Source organism: Helicoverpa zea, chromosome 9 (assembly GCF_022581195.2).
Source record: "Helicoverpa zea isolate HzStark_Cry1AcR chromosome 9, ilHelZeax1.1, whole genome shotgun sequence".
Classification (NCBI taxonomy): domain Eukaryota; kingdom Metazoa; phylum Arthropoda; class Insecta; order Lepidoptera; family Noctuidae; genus Helicoverpa; species Helicoverpa zea.
The window spans coordinates 5,483,886-5,510,019 of NC_061460.1; the positions used below are offsets into that span (position 1 = coordinate 5,483,886).

The 26,134-nt window shown below is 35.9% G+C and overlaps 3 protein-coding genes across 4 annotated transcripts in view; all 3 read left to right on the plus strand.

Moving 5' to 3' along the window:
* LOC124633027 (sodium-independent sulfate anion transporter-like) overlaps positions 1 to 7,302 on the plus strand; it is a 34,004-nt gene extending 26,702 nt beyond the window's left edge. For both annotated transcript variants that reach the window (XM_047168116.1, XM_047168115.1), the window contains exons 11-12: positions 4,645 to 4,789; positions 5,986 to 7,302. In XM_047168116.1, coding sequence (XP_047024072.1) covers positions 4,645 to 4,789; positions 5,986 to 6,032 — 192 coding nt within the window. In that variant the 3' untranslated portion in view covers positions 6,033 to 7,302. The remainder of the gene's footprint in view (positions 1 to 4,644; positions 4,790 to 5,985) is intronic.
* Positions 7,303 to 17,226: 9,924 nt separating this feature from the next.
* LOC124633031 (cysteine protease-like) lies at positions 17,227 to 18,681 on the plus strand. Its single transcript, XM_047168120.1, has 2 exons — positions 17,227 to 17,546; positions 18,516 to 18,681. The coding sequence occupies exons 1-2, from the start codon at positions 17,252 to 17,254 to the stop codon at positions 18,533 to 18,535; spliced, it is 315 nt and encodes a 104-aa protein (XP_047024076.1). The 5' UTR covers positions 17,227 to 17,251; the 3' UTR covers positions 18,536 to 18,681.
* A 3,196-nt stretch (positions 18,682 to 21,877) lies between these two features.
* On the plus strand, positions 21,878 to 23,949 carry LOC124633030 (cysteine protease XCP2-like). Its single transcript, XM_047168119.1, has 2 exons — positions 21,878 to 22,198; positions 23,833 to 23,949. The coding sequence occupies exons 1-2, from the start codon at positions 21,904 to 21,906 to the stop codon at positions 23,850 to 23,852; spliced, it is 315 nt and encodes a 104-aa protein (XP_047024075.1). The 5' UTR covers positions 21,878 to 21,903; the 3' UTR covers positions 23,853 to 23,949.
* The last annotated feature ends 2,185 nt before the right edge of the window (positions 23,950 to 26,134 follow it).

Here is a 26,134-nt window from a genome sequence, read left to right on the forward strand (position 1 = left end):
GTATGACGATATTCATTTTGATTACAATATTTTTATTATAATCGATTGACTACGGTGCGGTGGTGGAACGATGATGACTTCTGTATGTGTACATGTGCAACTTAAACGTTTCTGTTCTGATAAGGAATAATACGATTATGAATACTGTGTTAAAATGAATAATCATGTTTGCTTTCCTATTAAACCCACTTCTAGATAACATTTTTACAAAATATATCTTGGGTCTATCAAAACTTAAATTACACCTACATCGGTAAAAAAAACATTTTGCTAATTTGGATGCGGGATAAAACTTGCCGTAGTTTTTCATAAATTACAACACTTTTTCCTTTTAAAATTTTCTAGAAAATATTTTCTAAATGTTCAGTTTAATGATATTAATTTAGATTAATGAAATAATTAGTTGACAAAAGCCGCAAATGTACCATTTTAGCGTATGTTTAGCTGAACATGTTAGCTGTAACGATCGCATAATGTTCTGTGTTGGGTCAGTAGCTAGGCCAGGCATCATTTAGCCATTCATTACGGGTAAATGGACAGCGCATGTTTTACTACTAATTGTCATAATGTTTAACTAGAATTCTTTTTTTCATTGTTATTATATGAAGTCGTGGTGGCCTAGTGGGCAAAGAACCAACCTCTCGAGTATGAGGGCGCGGTTTCGATTCCAGGTCAGGCAAGTACCAATGCAACTTTTCTAAGTTTGTATGTACTTTCTAAGTATATCTTAGACACCAATGACTGTGTTTCGGATGGCACGTTAAACTGTAGGTCCCGGCTGTCATTGAACATCCTTGGCAGTCGTTACGGGTAGTCAGAAGCCAGTAAGTCTGACACCAGTCTAACCAAGGGGTATCGGGTTGCCCGGGTAACTGGGTTGAGGAGGTCAGATAGGCAGTCGCTTCTTGTAAAGCACTGGTACTCAGCTGAATCCGGTTAGACTGGAAGCCGACCCCAACATAGTTGGGAAAAGGCTCGGAGGATGATGATTGTTATTTTATGGCAATTAAATTACGAGTTTTCGAAAAAAGTGAAGGCTGATCCTAACTGTTTTATGTTATTTAGATACCTACCTTACCTTAGGTAATAATTGTGGTAAATTACCATTATATCATAACTGGTAATATATTCCGTCATAATAGTTGCGTAGGCTCTGAGTTATGTGACCTATTTTATGAAAACAGCGTTTAAACCATAAAAACTGTACACATAGTTTTACTTTCAAATGTACCAAAAAAATGTTTCACCCGCCCAACATTTTGTGAGCGTGTTTGCTGCAATTCCATCGTTTCTGTATTTTATTTAACCTCATCCTGTTCGTGTAGCCTAGGCACTCATAGCATAATTAATTTGTCTTAAAAGGACCTTATAATATTAAAGAGCAAACATCTTCCATGTCGCGTAACAAGGGAGCAAAAAGCAAATTATTATGATTGTTAATATTAATTGTGTTTAATTTTAATTAATGAACTGGCCGGTGGCTGTAGCTTGTCGAATTAGAAAGAAAGAAAGAAAGAAAATACGTTTATTCACGCACGCGTGTGACACAGCCTTACAATCAATAAACAAAAATAATATTAAAAAGAGAATAACAGTCGTTATAAATAACACAAGAAAAGACGAATTACAATTAAAAAACTAGTGGAAAATATGTGTCACACCCCACGTGAAACGGCCCTTGCTCAGCATAATGCTGAGGCCCTGTACAGGACAAAAACCTCAGCGCTGATTTTCAGCAAGAGCCGAAGCTAACGCGATGACGTCTGCTGGGGCAAGAATTAAATAAGGTGTAAAAAATAAACTAAACAGATATCATAATAGAAGAAAATAAATACAGACTAAAATCGACTAAATAGATAAATATACCTTGGCAACACTCGGGAAGCCTCTCGCGCAGATTTGGTTCATTCCATGCCAAATATGTGAGTGTCAACGTCAAAATGTCATTGCAATTAAGAATTACATTGCATTTAGTACAATTTACTTTGGAGTACAAACGGGACTTGATTGTTTTGAAAATCTAATTTAAGAGACCGTCTCTTTGGGCGGAATTCATTGTTGTATTTGTGAAAGTGGGTCTCTTTGGGAAGCTGTTTTCAAAATAATTGTAAATAAATTAGGGTAAACATTAAATGATGTGTGGATTCATTTGTATAAAAAAAGAAAACAAATCGTTTAAAAAGTGATTTGAATTACTGACATTATAGAATGGACGTTTGTAAACCACGTTTTTATTGGCCATCCACAAAGTGCTAAGTTATTTAAATGAACCATTTAGGTATTCTATTTGACATCAAAGGAATAATATTAAATACAGCGTATATAAAGTTGAGAGCAAAGGGTCGTAAAATGATATATATCGTATCGTAAATCTATGATGTACGATCACAAAGTCTTTAGGGTTGATGGGACCCACCCGACGGCATATCAAAACTGTTTAGATAGCTGGGATCCCTGTAAGGTTCACCGACGATATTCCATTTCTATCGTAGGTGGTCAAGCGGATCCTACATATTCTATTTTGGGCAGTGTTATCACGAAGTTATCCCTTTAGGAATAGACTTTGGTTGATTGACCTTTAAGGAGACATGTTATAGTTTGTCTTACCATGAAAACGTTTTGAGATTGAATTATGCCTTCTAAAAATATACGAAGAATGTTATACCTACGTCACAATGAATTACATAGAAGGTGAGGTGTCCCTTATAATGTTTATTAGAAGTATCAAACAGCTTACTTTGATATCGATTAAATTTGAACAAATGTTTATTTTTGTGTTCATAGTGCAATCATATTTAGAGCTCAAAACTGCAAGCTATTGACTGTAGTAGCAAGTAAAGTATTTCTTTAATTCGTCTAAACTTAAAAAGCCTATGAGTTTGCCTCGTATAATGGTAGGATCGTCATTGTTATAAAACAATTTAAAATAGGAACACAAAGTTCTTGAACAACTAAATTACGAAATGTTTTCGTTTACCTACGTAAATTGAAATTATCCCTTTGTGTACGAAAGAAAATAGGGAATAAAGGGGTCGGTATCACGTACTTTCGTAGGCAGGTACTTCGGACTTTTCAACTTATAAAGTGGACCCAAAAAGCCTGTAGCATCCATTCCAAGTAACGTCAAGTCACTTTACTCCTAGGTACGGACCGTGTAAGTACTACAACTTCTCAGTAACTTAAGCTTCACGAGTGCACGTAAGAGCATTGTTTAGTAATAAAACTGATACTTATTGGTATTTTATTATTTAGAAGTGGGTACCTACTCATTATCAAGGGGTTTATTTCAAAGTATAAAATTCAAGTCAATATTAAAGAGAAGATAGAATTTAAAGTGATCGTTAGATGATGCTCTCTTTGAAGTGATTTTATTTTTTATTGTATAAAAACCATCCCTAAGTACCTACTTAAGCGCAGAAAATAATAGTGGATATCTAACTAGAGCAGGGCGTATAAAATTAGCGTCAATTTAATATTCCATTGACCGCAAACCGCAACGTCAAATCATATGCAATGTTGATGTGGCGACCACAGCGCGAGTTAAAACGTGCAATAGGCGCACAACTTGCAACAGATATAATTAATATTAATTAATTGTTATTCGTTTGTAACTATTTATCTTTTGGACGTTTAACTCTTTGTTTACGCGAAAGCTTCGAAAGTGCTTGTTTTCATTTAATTTCACCTCTCGCTGAAGTCGAATGTTATCCGCAAGCACGTTCAGTGTGGGGTTATTGTATTCGTTGCGTATGTGCATAATTTTATGTACAAAGTTGTTACAACTTTTATGAATGTTACTTGTTGGTCAGCGATATTTTATGGGGTCATTATGCTCGGTTCGTGTGAACAGAATCGATTAAAAGTAGCTATCTGAAAATGTTGGTAGCTGCTCGTTCACTTTATCACAAATATTGTAACTTATTTTTGTATCAATCAGATTGACATATACATACGATAAGTTTAAAAGAAAAACTGTTTTGATGACTATCTTCTATAGCTATCTATAAAATAATACCTACGAGTGAGTAAATAGCAGCGAGTGACATTGAAAGTATATGGTAGGAATATAAAGATGACTCGCAAAATTTGTGGGTAATTCTCATGTTTGACCTATCAATATTTGAATAGCCATCATAATAACCAGTTATTTAACCAACATCGGTTTTTACAATATCTTAGAAGTAAATAAAGGGGTTAAGGCATTGAATATTCAACACAATAAGCGGGTCCCGGGGAAAACTCATTATTGCATTTTATATGTAAATATTTTCTTAGCGTTAGTTTACAGAGTGATTTTATTCAGCAAGCCATTAGCTAGATTATGAAGACAGAATACAAGGTTACTCGCATTCAATATTGATGGATTAAATAAAAACTATTCGGAACGTTTCTTATGAATGGAAGCAGATTATTAGAGTATTGCGCAGTCTTTTTTACTACTAACTAGATTTTTCTGATTAGTATTTTCTTTACTTAGCAGAAGTTTTGAAATGGCGAGTTCTTGAAGAAAACTTACCTGTTATATATGATCACTCTTTTTTATACAGATTTTCTTTGTCTGTTTAGATGTTTTTTGTCTATGATATACGATTATAAAAAATCCTTCAGACTATATTTTCATCTAAAATGTTGGCTATGTTTCAGAGTATGAAAATGTTAGTAATGGACTGGTCCCGGACGGGTCGCGTGATATGGTGCGACGCGCGACAGTCGGTCAGAGATCAACTGAGCTCAGTCTTGACGGATCCCATCTTCTGTGACAGTGTCCAGTTGAAAAGTTTATTAAGTGGTAAGTCATTTTTCATAACTTTTTTAATAGTTTAAAATGAAACGAATATCTTCCCGTATTAAAGTCAAAGGTTTTTACCAATAAATTGTCCTAATTTTTATGTCTGAAGAAATCCAATTCACCAATTTGAGATTTGTTTAGAACATACGATTCTCATGATCTATTTATGATTGTAAAACAACTGAGGTACATTTTTTTGTCGGCTAAATGATTTAGGGTTTTTCAGAGCCAAAGTGCGAAAATTAGCGAAGTCACATTTTGGAATTATTGTTTAATTGTGTCAACTAGTCGATTGTGTTTACATACCTACCCATGTTTTGCCCTGTGATCCATTTAGTATGCTTAAATAGTTTAGCATTTCAATAGAACATCCACTATTAATCAGTTACGCATGAATTTCATCTAACAAATGAAACGTAGCGTTTCCAAATATTAATGCGTGGAACGTTAAATGGAAGCCCTATGTTATGGAATTGCTTTGTATAAGATTATATGAAATGTCCAATGTATTTCTCTTATGGATAATAATTATTATTGTATTTCCATACAAACGAGTTCAATCAGATTACTTTTGTTTTCGAGTTGTGTTGTTCAATTGTTTTTCTATGATTGCTAATACTTGTGAAGTTATATCAGTAGTCAATGGTCCTGTCGTAAAAAATAATGGAGAAACTTATAGTAGCTATCGGTTGTATGGGGGTCGGAGATCAGTTTAGGGATAGTTCGAGTAGTTACTTTATTTATCAAATGTATTTATTTTTCAAACGTAAAAGAATGTCATATGTAAAATCATACAACCAATAAGTATTCTGTTTAGTTGATGTTGATGAACCAAATGAGTATCCATTTTTTTATCGTTTACTTCCGAATCCAGTGCTGCTTGATATTAATTTTTGTTACTGGATATTATTTTTAACCTACAGTTAATGATTGCCTTTATACAGTCACATAAAAACGGACAGTCGCGAACCATAACACGAAAGCTCTTTAAGCTCCATAAGCATTACTCATTATTTGTCAGTTGAATTGAACGTGACATATTGATAGTACAGTATGGTTTATTAAGCATTATTGGAATCACGCCAATCGGTGGTTTAATATGCAATCAGAATAATTCGTTTGGCGGACAAATTATTTCGATTGCATCCCACAATATAGTGCGACATTCAATTTTCAATTTGTCGTGATTGTTGCAGGCCCCAGCGAAGAGATGCAGACTACCAATAATGATACAGCCTTTTAGTTTGTAAATACTTAAAATAAGTATGTGTTAATAGCGACAATAAAGAACAAATCCCTGATGTTTATTTGTTGGGTTTTTCTGGTGTTTTTGACTAGGTTTCATGAACAAATGTGTGGACCTTAAATGCCCTCAGTGATTATTTAAAAATCTCCTCTGAGTTTGATTTTTCTGATTAGCAAATTAGCTCTGTCTAAAGCCATTTATTTATACATAAATAAATTATTTATATATAGTCTCTCAAAATTTAAAAATAAGAAATGCTATAATGAGAATGTGAATGGTCTGACAGCGAACTTTACATTCATGCATTTCAGAATATTTTCAAAACTTATCATACGTAACTAAACTAAAGTTAGTCTGACAGCTATTCAAGTAAACTGTCTCAATTTAGAGTTAGGGTTAACTGAACCCTATGATTATTGTAATCGCATTGTATTTCTATAATATAAAGGGCAACTATTAGCTTAAAGCCTATGTAATTTGTTGAAGACACATGAATAAGAAAAGTGATAACAAAATGTAAATTGTGATTATTTAGGTATATTTATTTATGAATATCAAGGCTTTTCATACTCCTTATATGTGGTACCTACTAGCTGTTGCCGGCGACGTAGTCGGCATGATCGATACAGAGAAACAAATATACCTAGATTACTCTTCGTGCATTGTTAAAGCAACTTTAAATAAAATTCAAAATCCGAAATAATTGTGGGATCAGGATGAAAAAATACAGTTCAATGCATAGTAAACTATTAATGCATTATACCTAGATAGGTATTATTTTATTGTACCTAGGTACTACAATGTCTGAATTTTTGTTTACCGTTATAATTTTGAAATGATGGCCAATGCGTGAGCGTGATATTTACTTATAAATGTTTGTAGTTAACCATATTTTTTATAATGTCGTTGTTGTAAAAAATTTTCAATGCTAACAGCTGTGATCGATTTTGCAATAGATTAGTTTAGCAGTTATATTATGTATCGTCTTAATAGTATCTAGATTAAGGGAATTTTAAAGATGTTAACCCGCATCTTGGGAGAACTATTTCGCATTCCAGGAGAAAGTGTAGCCTTCCTAGATAAATGGTATATCTAACACTGAAAGCTCAGTAGTTCCTGAGATAAGCGCGCAAATAAACTGTCAAACCTTGTAATATTAGTATACATTTTAATAGCTTGAGATATAAATTGTGTTATGTAATTATGATGTTGTATTAAGTATGTAAATAGTAGGTGTTAATTACCAATAAAGAATATGTGTACATAACTTTTGTTTTATTTACTTAGCTCTTTGTAGGTACAACGCTTATTGCTGTAGGAATAATTGTGTATTAAACATTAAAAATAAATACGTTGTGACAGTGTGAAAGTAAATTATCCCTGTTTACTGGTTTTCTGAAAATGAAATCCAATTGCGCAAATGTTATTCTTTGGTGCTTTTTAGCCTACACACAACGCTAAAAGACAAGCTTTATAAATGAAATAACAACGAATGAGGTATTCGAATAAAATTACCTACATGAAACTCAAGGTATTTAGATTTGTGTAGTTTTCAGAACTTTATTTTTTAATTTTAAATAAGCATACTGAGATACGAATCTACCTACAGAAAAACACGTATCGTAAACTTACCTACTCATTAATGTTTGAAATATATATCTTTAATTAACTTTAATGACAAGGAAAACTGTTTATTTCTTCATACGATCGCGCATCGCATACGAACATGCAAGATCGTAATGATATACTTATCGAAGTAAAAAAAACTGATAATATGTATCTTTTGACGAACCAGGCAATAATTCGAGTTAGTGATGATGTGATTTATATAAACTAGGGTTTATTCTAGAAGGATCCAATAGGAACAATCAGAACTGCAATATCGAAGGATAATATAATATCCTTGGTATCACTGTATAGGTACTTATTCGTGGCTGTCACACTGAAAGTGCCACAAATTACCGATGTTCTGAGACTTGATTACTTCGACTCTTTTGATTTATAAATCAGATTAAATTATAGCCATAACACATTATACAATGTGACTTTATCTTAATTGTATACTTTTGATACAAAAAATAATTTTCTCAACTAAGCATAAAAAATTGTTTAAAAAAGCAAATGTATTGATATGATAGTAACTATTGATATTCAAAACTTGTGTTCATTCTGTTCATATGTTTAATCTCAGTTCTAGATTATAAATAATCTACTTAGATATATACTGCGTAGGTAAATTCCTAACTGATGAAACGAAATATGGCCAGAATCGAGGGCTCAACGAGTCATGATTAAAAATACACGCCATTTAGGTATCCTGATAAAATCAATTTTATTATAAAATCTTACATTTTGTATAAATATCCATGCTTTTAACTTAATATGGATTTGTCGAAGAGAAGTTACAGTCGCAAGTTAATCATGAAAGCTATTGAGTTTGGTATTATTCTCGCAGTTTTAGTCAGCTTAGGCAGTTGTAAAAAGATATTTTACGATTTAAAAGAGGCACCGCAACTATATCAGAAATTCTTAACCGATTTTAAGGTTTCTTACAAGACTCCTTACGAATTGTTGATACATTATGAAGCTTTTAAGCAAGCATTAATAGATATGAACATATTGAATAGTCAAAGTACTACATCTGAGTTTGAAATAACAAGATACGCAGATTACACGCCAGCTCAGCTTGATAAAATGAAACTTATTCAAGCGCCCATTTATTTAGCACGAACGTAAGTACAGATGAGCACAGATTTTTACGGTTAATATTAATACTCCTCGCTCTAATTTGTGTTATTATAGTAGACTAACTTATATTACAAATGCAAGTTTATCACACTTTCCCGCTAAAGCTTCTGCACCAATCGAAGAGAAATATGTGATGTGGTTGTAAACGACCCTTGGGGCTGTACTAGTACCTAACAAGTAAGGGCTCCGGGAAAAAGATTGTATTAAAAAAATTGTACAGGCGTATGCGAAGATTTGAATATAATAGGCAAACGAAATCATTTGTATTAATTATTGTTTAGCTAATGAGTCCAAATTTTGACTTAATCTATTGTATTATGGAGTTCAAGGAACTCAGAAATAGAAGTACTATAATCCCTTTATTTCGATTTGACGGCGATCCGACAATACTAAGAAAATCGCACATGAGATTGACGGCTCGCCTGCCTTCTGAGGCACGGGTTCTCGGAAGGTTAAGGAAATGGTCGCCCATCTGTGATCTATCTTAGATAAGGAAACATAGATATGTATAATAATATTAAGGGCCATAATAACTAGCACTTAATGTTATTATAGTCACAAATATCCCTACAAAGTTTTCTAATATTTTATTTATTTTGTTTCAGAAGCTCTTAGTTGAAAAGTTATCAAAATATATCCAGCGTTAAATCTTCAGATATCTACAATGTTACTTTGACTTGTTTGCATATATTTATGAACTTTCATTAAAATCTACTTACATCTTTTCGATAAACTCATTGTTTTTTTAATTTTCTTTGCAAAACTATTCCCATATTTTAATTGCTAATTGCATTATAGGTAATTAGTTCAGTGAAATAAATATAACAAATATTTATTTCACTACGAAATGTAAACATGTAATTTAATATTGACCTCGAACTAGGAACGCCCGTAACTTAATTCTGCTACCAATTTACCATTTAAGAAAGTCGTGAGAACTGTTACATTTGGGAGAGAGTCCTGTACAACCGTTTAAATGAGTTAGTTTCCCTGTCATCATAATTTGTGAATAGAAGATAATGGGTATTTATCATTTACTTATAAACTCAAAAGACTTCCAGTCAGTATACATACAGTCCATAATGAAGTACATAAGGAGAGTACATAAGGAAGTTCATAGAGTACATAAGATGAGTAAAGGAAGTATATAAGGGGAGTATGTAAGGAAGAACATAAGGGGAGTACCTAATAAGTAAAAAAGAAAGTGCATAAAAATATAAAATGTATAAGGAAGTAGATAAGGGGAGTACATAAGGAAGTACATATGGGGAGAACATAATAAAGTAAAAAAGGAAGTACATAAGGGGAGCACATAATAAAGTATATAAGGAAGTTCATAAGGGGATAGGAAGTTTATAGATTAGAGAAGATATTATTTTTTAGGACCATCTATCAAGATGATTCTTCAGTAGAGGTTCCAGGGCTCCAAATAGAGGAGGTTATCAACTGGCAATTGAGTTAATCGTTTTGCAGTGAACGACTTTACTCGCGGATGTATGTACTTAGTTTCAGTTATTTTTTTGGTGATTAATTCATATAATTTATTTTTTCAAAAAGGAAGTAAATTGAACTATTCACAGTAATATACTTTTGTTAAATTTGGAATGTTTATGATATTTTAAAAGGTAGTGTCGAATGAAATACTATTTAATATGTGACATTGGAAAATTTGTGTTAACTTCGCCACTTTTTACAGCAATAAGTCTTGCTCTTACGAACCGAACGATGTCGCTAAAGAAAACCGAGCCGGACATCCGCTAGTGTAAAACGCTATTATTTTAAATGAAATATATGTAGGTACCCATGTTCTCAAATGAATGCACGAATACAGAGAGCAAGTGAGCTGATCAAGAAACAAGATACATGGTCAACAGTCCACATGATAGGAGAAGGAAACATTAATTATTATCTATCATTTTACATTACAAAAATCACACAGTGATGTAATAATACCACGCTTCTGTTTAACCATCGTATCACACTTTTTTTATAAAACAGTCTGGTTTTTGCCAAGTTTGTAGTATTGCAGTCAAGGTTGTGGTTTTAAAGCCATTTATCGTTAATTGTTTAGATACTCACTCTTCGTACATAAGCGAGATGGAACTCATCTGTGAACAGATAGTGGGCGAGCTCATCAAGAGAATAGACATACCTAGAAATCGCAGTCAACATGCGTTCCTTGAGTATAGTGTTGATACTTGCGCTGGTCGCCATAGCGAGCGCTGCGCCAGCTGGAGACAAACCATATTACGACTTAAACAAAACTCAGGAGTACTTCGAAAAATACATTAAAGATTTCCACAAGGTATACAAAGATGATGCCGATAGAGAAGCACACTACCGAGCCTTCGCCGACAGTTTGAAGAGAATCAATAAGTTTAACGAAGAAAGCGATAGTGCCACTTTTGATGTAAACGATTTCACCGATTTCACAGAAGAAGAGAGGAAAAGAATGTTCAGATTCCGAAGCGAGTAACAGGTGAGAAATTGAATACAACAGTCCATTATAATATGAAGATACTAGCCGTAGAAACTACTGCCCGTATCGGGATATAATATAACCTATGTTAGTCGGGAAGAGTGAGTAGGTACAAAATTCACAGAAAAAAATGTTGCCTCTTTATAAAAGAATAGATTAAAAATGCTAATACGGCTATTCTACTTCCATTCATTTTTTATTTGATTTCGGTTATATTTCAGAACTAATAGGTACAATTATTATGATTGGTTTTCAGATGCTTGGGAACACACATACAAACTACGAACATGATCAGCATTTTTCTTTCTGCGAGTACAGTTTTTTGTTTTATTATAATAATTGTTGCTTTGAAAGATTTATTGAACATGATGTGGAACTACACTACACTACATTTGAAGCTATATGAAATTAGTTTGTGGTAAATATTCTCCATGCCTGAACTGAATAAATCTAAGATATAACTTAAGATTTTTTTATTGTACCTACCTGTGAGACAACATAAAAATATATAGATCCTGACATGCGCTCGCGCCTTTTTTTAAGTTTAACTTTTTTTTAATGGAAGCCGAATAAGTTAGAGAGGCTTATGTCCAGCAGTGGACTGCGATAGGCTGATGATGATGATGAAGTTAAAACCAAATAAAAATATTTTTCAAAGCAATTTCATGCTTACAATTGTATGCGCCGATAAGAGTCATTATAGAAATTAGTAGGTAAATAAGATTTGAGGTATGACGAAACATGGGAAAATCGAAATCAAAATATTTTTGTTACGGGGTGGAACGTATTATAATTTAACACGTTTATACTTAACTTTGTAAGAGGATAGGCTACTACGTATTTACTATAAATGAGCAATCTTGTCTGGACTGTGAATCGTTTAGGCGAAGCAACAGTCAGAGTTTTTTTGATTGGGCTAATCGAGCTCCTTCAAATAATAAGTTCTTGTGTTCCAAACTAGTCTAATAATCTGGATGCCCGTTGCACAATCTTTCCCAGATTCATCATCAGCAAAGGCTTTTCCCAACTTTGTTGGGTTCGGCTTCCCGTCTTACCGGTTGGAGCTAAGTACCAGTGTTTATCATGGAGTGATTGCCTGTCTGACTCCCTCAACAGCCTTGGTGTTGGATTTCGAAGAATTATCCGAAAAAGAGAAAATCGTATCTGAAATTTACGAACTTTATTAAACTCTTTATATGTATAGCTTTTATTAAACGAAGGCATCATCCTCCGAGCCGATTTCCTAACTACATATATTGGGGTCGGCTTCCAGTCTAACCGTATGGAGCTGAGTACCAGTGCTTTACAAGGAGCAACTGCTCTATCTGACCCCTTCAACCCGTTATAGTTCGGCCATTCAGAGAATGCGTTCCTGACACGTCGCGATTGAACTGACGACGTAATAACATTCATTGATTATTGATATAATAATGTTGTTTTAATGCTCCTCAATTGTTAAAACGGTAAACAACCAGCAAAAATATTTTTATCGTAACTGCAACGCCATTGCAAAGTTACGTCGTCAGTTCAATCGCGACGTGTCAGGAACGCATTCTCTGAATGGCCGAACTATAGTTACTACTAGTTTTGTTAGTTACTACTACTACCCGCTAGTTACCCGGGCAACCCAATACCCTTGGTTAGACTGGTGTCAGACTTACTGACTCCTGACTACCCGTAACGACTGCCAAGGATGTTCAATGATAGCCGGGACCTACAGTTTAAAGTGCCATTCGAAACACAGTCATTGGTGTCTAAGATATACTTAGAAAGTACATACAAACTTTGAAAATGTTCGTGTTTATTGTACGCGGATGACCTCAAGTTGCTGTTCCAGGTGAGGGACGAGTCGGACTGTACGCGACTGCAGGATGACATTGACAGAGTGGTGAAGTGGAGTCATGACAATAAACTATACTTCAATGTATCCAAATGCTCGGTAATATCCTTTACACTTCGCGAAGCCCTGTGTGCTATGAGTACAAAGCAGAGGCAACACCCATGACACGAATGCGCAGGTGCGTGATCTAGGGGTTCATCCAGAACGCACTTTTCGGGAGCATATTATTAATATATGTGAGAAGGCGTACATAAACCTAGGCTTTGTACTTAGGCAGTCGCAGGGCTTTACGAATATAATAACAGTAAGGGTATTATACAACGCACGTTAGGAGTCATTTGAAGTATGGTGGTGTCATATGGGCTCCACACGAAGCCAAGTACTCTGTCATGCTGGAGCGCGTGCAGAACAAGTTCACGCGCCACTTGTTCTGAAGGCTGAACGGGGTGTATCCGCTGTACCCGCTTATGTACCCCACATTGTTTGTGCTGGGTATGGTCGGGTACAACCAGTTGAAGGTGCGACGAGAGTTTGCACTTATATAAATTATTTAGTAAAATTACTCCGTGGCAAGGAACACAATCCCGGAGTACTTCGGTGCTTGTGTCTCTGTGTGCCGGACCGCTACGTGGAGAGACGACGGCGCCCGCCACTGCTGTTAATGCCGTGTGCGTTCGCGCAGCGGAATGTTGTTGAATTTAAAGATTTTAATTATGCAGATAATTAGTGTATGACGTCCTATAATTGTGTATGGTAAATAAAAATTTGTGTATGCAGCCATTGTGGAGAAATTCACCAAAAATAGATTCCGCTGGGCGAACGTTGGCGAACGTTGTCCTGGCGGAACTTTTTTTAATCCATAGACTTTAGAAGAAAAGAGATGTGTCCAAAAATTAGTATGTATTTGTGTATAATTGATTATATATGAATGAAATCAGTGCATGCATAAACTTCGGAGAAATTCAAGTTTCCGCTACGCGAACGTTTGGCCATTAGCTAGTTTTCATATAAAGCGCTTACATAGAGAGCTGTAGATTTTTACATACGTTGTTTTGAATTTGTTTATACTTGTTTAAAAAACAGATTTAGAAAAAGTCGTAGGGTTTAAAAGATAAAAATATAAACGTAAAATACACTTATTAGGTCTTAGTTCTTAAAGTATGCAGTTTGGGGTCTAGATTTTCACGTTTACACAAACCTTGTAAGAGTCTCCAACATGTTGCCAAGTATCAATGATGTTCCGTTAGTAATTAAAAACTTATAGGATATTTTACCATGAATAGATCACTGTTTACAAAGCAGTCGAATATCACGACGTTCTAAAGGAATTGCATGGTAAAATGTATGCCAATAATTAGTTTAATCATTCAACTATTCACTTGCAAAATTTCATGTCATTAAATTCAGTAATTAAGGAAAGACAATTATAATACTGACGGAGCATCGAAAACCTACATAACCCGACCAAGTTCGGATAGCTACAAAAAAGCGACCGTGTCATATGTCTAAGAAACGTTCTTTACTTGGAAGGTTAGTATTTATTAATATGGTACAGTTGCGTAAGCCAGTAAGTCTGACACCAGTCTAACCAAGGGGTATCGGGTTACCCGGGTAACTGGGTTGAGGAGGTCAGATAGGCAGTCGCTTCTTGTAAAGCACTGGTACTCAGCTGAATCCGGTTAGACTGGAAGCCGACCCCAACATGATTGGGAAAAGGCTCGGAGGATGGATGGTACAGTTGCGTACAGAAGCGTTAGGAAAAACTAAAACATACACAATCATACACTAATTATCTGCATAATTAAAATCTTTAAATTCAACAACATTCCGCTGCGCGAACGCACACGTTAATGCCAACCGCCAGGACCAACCTTCTGGCCAAAACGCCTCTCACGCGAGCGATCCATACTATTAACGAAATCCAGAAAAATATTGTCATTTTTTCTAGCCAGTTCAGTGAATTCGCAAAGATGATTTTATTTATATTATGTTATCTAGATTAGGCTTGTAGTACTTTTGTTTTTATTGTTTAATTTTATTATTTGATTGTTATAATTTTCAATTTGTACTCGTCGACATAGTGTAGAGCTTGCCCATCTACCTCAACATTACCTTTCGTGCTGTTGGTCATCGTATGTGTCTTGCTCATGTTCATTTGAAGTCCAACCTCTCGGCTTGCCCTGCTCAGGTCTTGGAGCATTTCTTGGAGCTCTGCTGATGTAGACGCAAAAAGAACGATATCGTCAGCAAACCGCAAATTTGTCAGCCTTTTGTTACCGATGACGATGCCTTTAGATGTCCAGGGCACGGTGAGCTTCCTGAAGACTTCTTCTAGTGTACAGGTGAATAGATTAGGGGAGAGCGGATCACCCTGTTTTACGCCCTTCTCTATTAAAAATGATGGACCAGAGGAAAGTACTTTAATCGATGCAGTGCTGGCCCTGTAGACTTCTTCCAGAAGCTTTATATATGTCTCATTTATTTCTTGTGCGCGTAAGGATGTAAAAATCGCCGTGTGTTTGAGACTGTCAAAAGCCTTGGAATAATCCACGAAAGCCAGGTACAACGGTTTGTGGTACTCATTATATTTTTCTATTATCTGGTTTAGTGTAAAGAGATGGTCGGTCGTGGAGAAGGAAGGGCGAAATCCAGCCTGTTCAACTGGTTGATGCTTGTTTAGTTGGCCTCTTATGCGGTTATGTATAACTTTAATGAACAATTTATATAGGTGGGAGATTAGGCTTATAGGTCTATAGTTATTAATTTCGGATTTGTCGCCTTTTTTGTGGAGGAGAATGATATTGGAGTGGGCAAATTGTTTTGGTATCTGACCGGAATACAAAATAGAGTTGAAAAATGTCGACGAGTACATCTACTTGGGCCAGTTAGCTTCCTTCGATAACAGGCAAGAGAAAGAAATCGATCGCCGCATCGAGAACGCCTGGAAGAGCTACTGGTCCATGAAACACTACATGAAAGGGGACCTACCCCTTTCACTCAAACGAAAGTTAGTCGACATGTGTATCTTGCCCGTCCTAACCTATGGTGCGCAAACCTGGTCCCTCACCGAGTGTCAGAAGTCCAGGCTCAAGGTTTGCCAAAGAGCGATGGAACGTAGCCTTTTAGGTATTAGACGAACTGATCGTGTACGAAATACCGACATACGTTCCAAAACGGGAGTCGCTGATGTGGGCCGAAAGTCGGCAATATTAAAGTGGAACTGGGCCGGACACGTCAGCCGAATGCATCCGGAAAGATGGGCCACTATCGTCGCTCAGTGGACACCTCAGGATGGACACCGCAGGCGGGGTAGGCCCCGGAAGAGATGGCGTGACGACCTTGACGCCTATTGTCGAGACTGGTGGGCTCGGTCGAAAGATCGAGAAGTGTGGAAGCAAGATGGGGAGGCCTTTGCCCAGCAGTGGGACAGTATGGGCTAAAAATAATAATAATAAAATTTTCAATTTTGTTTTGTGTAAATGTGTATCTTGTGTTTTTTATTACTTGAATGAAATTTGTTTGATTTTGTAAAAAGTTAGATAAGTGCCTCACTAACGCATTGGATTGTATATCTGTAATGTTAGTGATAAGGTTGAAGAATAAATGAATAAATAAATAAATGGTGAAGACCAGAGAAGGTCGAGGGAACTCGACAACTGAATATGTAAAATACTTCGTATTTGGGCCAAAAAAAAAACTAATTTTAGGTGCATCGGCCTAGAAATCGGTAGCAAAATTAACTTTAATTAAAATCCATTAGATACCGACTTCTAGGCTGATGCACCTAAAATTAATTTACTGCGCTCGTCATTTACGAGTAGGTGTCAGACGGTCAGGAGACGCGCGTGAGGAGTCTGACCACTTGCGCATACCTACATAATGTTCGGAAGTTAGTTTTGCAACGCCCTTTTTGGTCAAGACTTTAAGTTTAGAGTTAAACGCTGGTGCCTGAAAAATTACTTTTCATTCATTTGTCATCGTTAGACGTTTAATTATATTCGGATATAAATTATACCTTATCGGTTGTTGTTAAGTCTTTACAATAATCCATAAATAATTGTTTAGTCACTCATTTACCTATATAAGCTAACTTTTCTTAGATTTTCAGCAAATAGGAGCTGAGTTTACAAAGAAACGGTTACCTCAAAGATGCGTTCCATCAGTATAGTGCTCGTGCTCGCGCTGGTCGCCATAGCGAGCGCCGCGCCAGCTGGAGACAAGCCACATTACGACTTAGACAAGGCTCCGGAGTACTTCGAGAAGTTTATCAAGGACTACAACAGGGTGTATAAAGATGCTGCCGATAGAGACGTACATTACCAAGCCTTTGTTAAGTCATTGGTGGAGATCAATGAGCTAAATAATTCGATCGGCGGGGCCACTTATGATATCAACCAATTCGCTGATTTTACTGAAGAAGAATGGAATCATATGAATGGAATAAGTGAGTAATTATTTTCTTAACGCTGATAAAGATAGCTATAGATGTTAGCTTGTGATAGTAGTCTGGTTGTATAAGCCTAAGTTTTATGGGCTTTACATAAGATGAAAGGTTATAAAGCCATCTCTGGGATCTCGTTTAAGTGGCAATGAGCTGTTCTACTTATGTACCTACATAAGAATTGTTATTCTCAATAAGAAGACCCTAAGAAGAGCCCTAACTACTTGTCAAAAATTACTCAAAAATTGATTATATTTAATGGTTGTTCTGATATTAGTCTATAAAACTGCCAAATACATCGACAAGTTTTTGCGTAAAAGAGGAACAAACATCGTAAGTACAAAAAACTTGCGATTTATAATAATATTAGTAGGATTTGTATCCCGCCTCTGGCTTGCTTTCATTGGCAGTCTAGAGTGGAATCGCTAGAGGAAGGTGGCTCTTGATAAGTGGAGTTGGTGGTTGGGTTGGTGATGCTGAACCCACAGGGAGGGCGTGATCTACGTTTGCGCGTCGCGTCCGCCAAGGTAACCTCACCCTTAAGCCGCTCATGTCTCCGTTGCCCCCTTGTTCCGAATTAGCGAGGGCGGACAATGTGATCGGCTGGTGTGGACATAGTCCCCATAGTATCCAAAATCCTAACCCACTTACATCCTATTAAATAGCCCACGTACATAGTTTTCTTCCATAGTTAGCAATAGTTTAGCACAAACCGGGGATTGTACTTGGGTACATTGATATAGTGTAAGTATACCTACAGGGATAATCGATGTTTTGTGTCACCATTAGGTACTTTAAAGTTGTCTGGTGATCACATACAAAATTAAAAAAAAATATATATATATATATATATATATTGTTTTTAAGAAGTTGGCTGCACGATCTTTTGTTGTTGGCCTAATCATAATATTTGTTAATGATTCTAGGTAGGTATATACATAAGCTGTTATTTTATACGTGTTTTGATTTCAGGGGATCCGAAACGGACGTAACATGAACGCCGGGGATATGGATGGATACATCAGTGGACATAAATAGAATAGAAATATTCTATATATTAAAATCAGTGAATTGGTGTTAAATTCTCTTGAGTTTTTTTTTTATATTTCCCCCTATATTTTTAATTTTATTTTTATATTGCCTGCATTAGGTATACAAATGCTGCATACATACAGTATGGGCGAAGTGTATTTTTGATTTTCTCAAAAGTAATTTATGCAAATATTATAAAGCTGAAAAGTTTGTTTAAATATTTCAGAAACTAACAGGTACAGTTAAAAAAGCAGTAAGTAGGTACGTCAGCTACTCATTAGCTTTTCTTTCTATTTCTTCAACTGACTTCAATTGTATATTTCAATACTTTTACTGCGGGTGACGTAAAAACCAATTCAGTTTCAGATTCAATCAATTGTTTTTATTGATAAATTCCGAATATAAATTATAATAATATTTTCTTATCAGTTCGTAGTTAAATCATTACAAGTCATCTATGAATAATTGTTTAGTCACCCACTTTATCTAGGTAAGTATATAAGCTAAGCTTGTCTCTACTAGGAGTAGTTGGTGCTGAGGTTACAAAGAAATCGACATCGCAGCAGATATGCGTTCCATCAGTATAGTGCTGGTGCTTGCGCTGCTCGCCATAGCGAGTGCCGCGAATATTGCAAAAGCCTATCCGTATTACGATTTAGACAAAGCATATTTATATTTCGAACAATTTATCAAGGATTACCACAGAGTCTACAAAGATGACGTAGATAAAGCAATACATTTCCTTGCCTTTGTTGAAAATTTGAAGTCCATCAATAGCAATAACGAAGCTACTATTCGGGCTAAGGGCAAGGGCGCCACTTTTGGTATCACCAAATTCGCAGATTACACTAAAGAAGAATGGGCAAAATTTAATCCGTCTGTTTATCCGTAAACTATCATCATCAGAGATGACGGTTTTAGATATTTCTTAAAATCCATAATTTTTGAACCAAGAAAATATTTTTTTTTTATTTTCTGGATTAAAAAGTAATTAATGTGATAAGAATTAAAACACTGTGATTGCTTTTGACAAAACTAATAATAATACAACATTTATCTGAAACAAGTGAGTCTATTATTATTCCCTGATCCTTTTATGAGCCATTACACAAAACGAAAGACAACAAGATACAAAGCACGCCACACTACCGAGCCTTCGCCGACAGACTGAGGCGAATCAATAAGTATAACGAAGAAAGCGATATTGTTACTTTTGGTGCAACCTTTTTCCACCTTACAGAAGAAGACAGGAAAGAAATATTCGGATTCCTAAGCGAGTAATAGGTGAGAAATTCAATTTATCAATCCATCACAAATAAACTAGAAACACTCAAGAAACTGGCCGTTTTCCCGTGGTTTCACCTGTGTCCCGTAAAAATGTGAAGAGTGTACAAAATAAACAAAAAAAAAGTTCCCCTTTATTATACTATATTATATATATTTAATAAGAGTATAGGTTAAAAATGCTAATACGTTTTTTCAATTCATCTGGGCGATTGTACTGTCGTGGTTTTATTTGAGAATCGTACTGATTTGAAGAGGCAGTTATAAATAGCGGTTTTGGTACCTAAGTTAAAAATTATAAATTCATCATCCTCCGAGCCTTTTTCCCAACTATGTCTGGGTCGGCTTCCAGTCTAACCGGATTCAGCTGAGTACCAGTGCTTTACAAGAAGCGACTGCCTATATGACCTAATCAGTAAAGTTATCCGGGCAACCCAATACTCCTTGGTTAGACTGGTGTCAGACTTACTGGCTTCTGACAACCCGTAACGACTGTCAAGGATGTTCATTAACAGCCGCGACAGTTTAACGTGCCATCCGAAACACAGTGTCTAAGATATACTTAGAAAGTACATACAAAAAATGAAAAATTATAAATTGCACGTTTATAACTAGTCCAGCAAATAAAACTAAGCAGTAATACAAACAAACATGAGTAATAAAAAATAGTGAAATGAATCAGTGAATAAATAATCGGCCACGAAAGTGACTAAAACTAAAAACTAACGGTAAAAAACTGGCCAAGAGCGTGTCGGGCCAAGCTCAGTGTAGGGTTTCGTAGTTTCCCGACTATTGCCCATAAGTACTTAATAGGTGGACAAACTAGATGGGCTATGTATGTTGGGTTTTCGGTGGTAATTTTGGATCGCGTGAATCGATTTTAATATGTTTTTTCTTAATTGAAAGAATACATGTTAAAGATACAATACATGGTAAGAAATATGTAAAAGTAAACTAACCTAAAAAAAAATGATTGCGGTGAAATATACCTAAGTAGTATAAGTATTTTTTTTTTCAAAACCTTCAATTAATCGGGTTTACTATACATATATATATATGGGATATGATAAAAACGGGGATTTGATCAATTCTCTAAGGGATTTGATCAAATCACGGAGGATGTTAAAATAACAACACGATTTTATCTTTTCCCTAAACAAATCTAGTGAATTGAACAAATCCCTAAATTGGTTTAGTGAAATGACAAAAATAATTTTGCTTTGATATTTTAAAGGTTTATTTGGTAAGATAGACATAATTATGATAATCAGGTGTGTGTAATACAAGGAAATATTGATATAAAAAATCACCATTACTCAGAACAATATTTTTTTTTTTGAAAATTGAGAGATAAAAATAAGTTAGAAGTACAAACACCTTATGGCAAAACGGCGCTATTAAATAAAAGTTTTTTATGCATGACATCATTAATCTATAATAAATTGCCTGATGACATTAAACAATTACCAATCCGAAATTCGTCGGCCGCGCGCGACTGTCGCGGGCCTCGGCAGCGGTGCCATACATTTTCATAGGTTGAGTATTGTCGCGCGCGGCCGACGACTGTCGTAGGCCGCGCGCGGCTGCGACAGCCGCGATCCACGGCATTCTAACTTGATAGTTAGAAGAGTTGACATTTTCACAGATGATGTATTTCTGTTGCCGCTATAACAACAAATACTGACAACTAGAATACAATAAATATTTTGCGGGGCTCCCATACAACAAACGTGATTTTTTTGCTCGATATATCGATAACGGCAACAGGCGGATGCGGTTTTATAAATAATGCTACGGAACTTTACCCTACTCTTCGAGTGCGAGTCCGTCTCGCGCTTGGCCGGTTTTTTGCTTTCTTGTGTGACAAATTACTAATCATTCATTTTTAATTACGGATATAAATTGTACCTAATCAGTTTATTGTTAAGTCGTTATAACAATCCATAAATAATTGTTTAGTCACTCATTTTACCTATATAAACTAAGTTTTCTTAGATTTTCAGCAGATAGGAGCTGAATTTACAAAGAAACGGTTATTGCAAAGATGCATTCCATCAGTATAGTGCTCGTGTTCGCGCTAGTCGCCATAGCGAGCTCCGCGCCAGCCGAAGACAAGCCACATTACGACTTAGACAAGGCTCCCGAGTACTTCGAGAAGTTTATCAAGAATTACAACAGGGCGTACAAAGATGCTGCCGATAGAGAAGTACATTACCAAGCCTTTGTTAAATCATTGGTGGAGATCAATAAATATAACGCAGAGAGCAAAACTGCCACTTATGATGTCAACGAATTCGCTGATTATACTGTAGAAGAACTGAAGAATTTATTCGGACTCAGTGAGTAATTACTTAAACGCGGATATAAATAGATATATTGCTACTAATCTAGTTGCACAAGCCTAAGTTTTATGGGCCTTAAGACGAAGCTTGTAAGCCATCACTGGGATCTCGTTTAAGCGGAAATGAGCAGTCCTACAAAAAAAAATATGTTAATTTCAATTAGAAGAGCTAGCCCTTACTATTTGTCAAACATCACTACGTGTTTGGAGAAATTAGTTTGAAAGTTGTAATTAACTTTTACGAAGCAGCTCGTAGTCTGTACGTTTGTGGTCATACAACCGTGCTTTTGGGAGTACGCAGTTCTTGGTGGTGCGCTTGATCTCTCTCAGGTCAGCAGTCCGGAGCAGAGCAGTCTCAAATACTTTTTAATGCTTCTGTTCTATAATTTATGTGCTGCACCACTAGCTAATCTACAAAAAACTTGCGATTTATTAATTTTTATCCCGCTTCTGGCTTGCCTTCATTGGCCGACTAGAGTTGAGTCGCTAGAGGAGGGTTAGTAGTCCTGCTCGGAAGATGGCTCGTCATTAGTGGAGATTGGGTCGGTGATGCTGAACACACACGGAGCACGTGATCTGCGTTTACAGTCCGCCAAGGTAACCTCACCCTTCAGCCGCTCATGTCTCCGTTGCCCCATCGTTGCGATTTAGCGATAGTTTCCCGGAGGTTCGGTAGGTAACTGAGCTGGCGACTCTCCACCTGCCATTTTTGCATGTAACTATTAATTACATTTTTATCGGCTGGTGTCGTAGTAATCCACTGACATCCAATCATAATAGCTCAAGTAGTTTTTCATCCCACCATCTCGGAAAGAGTAGTTTCATTTTTCATTATCTCATTATTTTCCCTTTGATATCTGAGCGCAAAAGCCGTTTTTATCCTCTAGAGCGGCAAAGTGATTTGAATTTAGAACATCGTGTGCAATACTCCATTTGTGACAATCTCGATAAGACTTTTCAAACAAATACATATTAAACAAATAAAATACTGCTTAAAATAATAATTCAATTAATTAGGGAATTTTTATTATTGTTTTTACATAGATTTTTAACTTCGTTTCATTTTAAAACAGAGTTTTCAATTAAATTAACTTTAATAGGTACTACTTTTTAATTTGATACTCATATGTGCGCGCCATTTTGTTTTATTGCATTTAGTAGATTTTTCACCTTGTGCTCTTTTGATTCCCTCGCTATCGCTCAGGATTCTAATTATTTAAAAATCCTTCGCTTGCTCGGTCATCAAAATTGAGCCCGCGGTTAAAAAGCAACTTTGCGCTCTTGTATAACAAATAACTATTTTTCCATAGTTAGCAATAGTTTTGCACAAATCGGCGATTGTCCTAGGGTACATTGATATTGATAATTGTCGTTTTGTGTCACCATTACTTAAATGTTGCCTCAAAAGAGCTTTAGCGTATTGGCTTTTTTTTATGGGAAATCATGAAATAACTCCCGATTTTTGGAATACGAACGTAGGGCCGTAGGGCTTAAGAAGGAACATGATGGGTTTTGTTGTTTATTAAGAAGTTGGCCGCATGATCTTTTATTATTCGTCTAATCATTATAAGTATTTGTTACTGATTTTAGGTAGGTACATTAGCTGTTATTTCATGCGTGTTTTGTTTTCAGTAACTCCAAAACCGACGTAACATGAACGCCGGGGTTATGGATGGATACATCAGAGAACATGAATATGACTTCAAATTTTCTTTAAGGTTCTATGTAATAAAATTAATTTGTATTAAATTGTCTTGATTTTTTTATATTCCCTTATATAATTTTGTTAGGTATTTAATATTCTTATTTTTTTAATATATTTTTTATCTAACAGGCTTATGGCCTGTAGTAGTTTTACAAATGCCCCACACGGGCAGTTTGGACTAAGTATATTTTTGATTTTTCAAAAGTAATTTATTATAATACTAGCGACACGCTCGTAGTTTTAAGAGTCCGTTCAGATAGACCGGCTCGGAGAGGAGAGCAAATTCTTAACACACTGAAAATCGGGCAGGTACTTGGTATCTGGTCATTATTTTTGCACTGCTTTTGTCATTAAGAGGACGAATTGGAAATTTTGGCGCCAAGGATCTCAATTTTTCTCAGTAAATACAAAACCCAAGTAATACCTGAAAGTTCATGATATAAACCTTATTTTGTTAGACATCAAAACATGATTAAGTAACTTTTATAACAGAGAAAAATAATAGGTCTTTACCTATGAAATTGCCGTTTTGTATGAAAAAAATTAAACGGTTTTTTTCATGTATTTTTTATTTGTATTTATCAAAGTAAACCCATGCAATCAATGCTTCTTTGCCAACGCAGTGGCAGTGAATTGATGCCCTTCTTAAAGAAATTAGCTGGACGGGAGGCAACCATTTGTTCAAAGGCATTTTTTACTGCCTGTCGGGTACTGAATTTTTTACCCGACAAAAACTTATCCAAATTCTGGAAAAAGTTGTAGTGTGTGGGCGCAAGGTCTGGTAACTGGCGGACGACGGAAAAATTCATTCATTTGTGTGTCTGTTGAGCAGTGCAAGGCACGTCTCGACGCATATTTCGCGCTAGCGTTCATTGAGTTCGTAGGACGCCCATTTGTTAAGCTTTTTTACCTTGCCAATTTGACGAAAATGGATCAATATTGTTTTGACGCTAACGTCGAAAGCTTAAGCCGTAGATTGTGTATCATCAGCTTCCACAGTCGCCTTTAATTTATCGTTGTCGACCAAAGTCTTCGGTTCAATTTTCAAGCCGAAATTTCCAAAGTGGAAGCGAGGACACCAATAACAGGTGGTGCGTTGGTTAGCAGTGTTAGCTCCGTAAACGTTGTTGATGTTACGTGCCGATTGTGCCGGGTTGCTACACCACGGTAGTCATATTCCATAGTTATTTGATTTTTTAACGTATCCATGATAAATAAAAAGATTGAAATGCGATGACAATGTAGCACTAATCAATTAACTAATGACTACTTTTGGAAGAATTCTATGTTTTTTAAACAAAATTAATTTGAAATTACAATTCTTAGCCAAACAAAAAATATTATGATTCGAAATGGCCATTGCCGCAGAGCGGCAATTTCATAACACGGGACCGATTTAAGCCTCTTAACTTTTTTAGTAGTTGAGTATATACATACTCTTTAAAATTGTGGAAGGATTTTTTATCAAATTATCATTTCTAAATAATAAAATTACAAAACCATTTTGTCGCTTACGACTTTTAGTTATAAGCTAGCGCGCGTATTGTAATCCCTTCCCCGCTCAGACTCTCCGTCCCCTCTTGACGCCTTAGATGCGTGTGCCGGTTATGGAATTATTGTTTACCAATTCGTCGCCTTAAGAATGCTCGAAGGCACTCAGTGTGAAATAATAAAAGGAGCCAACGGGCTCCGATCGCGTATTTTTTTCGGTCTTGCAGACGTTTAGCTCCAATTGCATCTTACGCAGCCAATCGGAGCCGATCGGAGCCGATTTCGGTCTCTGCCCCTCTGAAAACGTACCTATGGCAAAGCATATCTTTATACTTTGGTAGATCATGAGCTCGGCGTTTGCTGGTCACGGCGTCACGGCTGGTTATTGATTGTCAAAATCTAAAGTTACCATTATAGTAAGTCGATGCAATCCACACTTATTATAGAAGAAAGTATTACAGCCATACATAGTTAACGGGCCCCACGTTTTTATTTTAGTCTAATATGACCGGGACCACCTACGTAGGTTGATAGGTAACTATTTTTTTTATTTTCTAGTTTGCAGTGCACATAAGATAAAACATTTTAGCTTAAAAGTTTTTTTTTACAGATTTTTTCCTAACTTTGAAGGGGTCGGCTTCCAATCTTACCAATTGCAGCTGATTATAGATAGTTCAACTCAGATTTGCGCGCGGCCCTATGTGTGCGTCGGCTTGTAAATATACAACTTTCATTCGT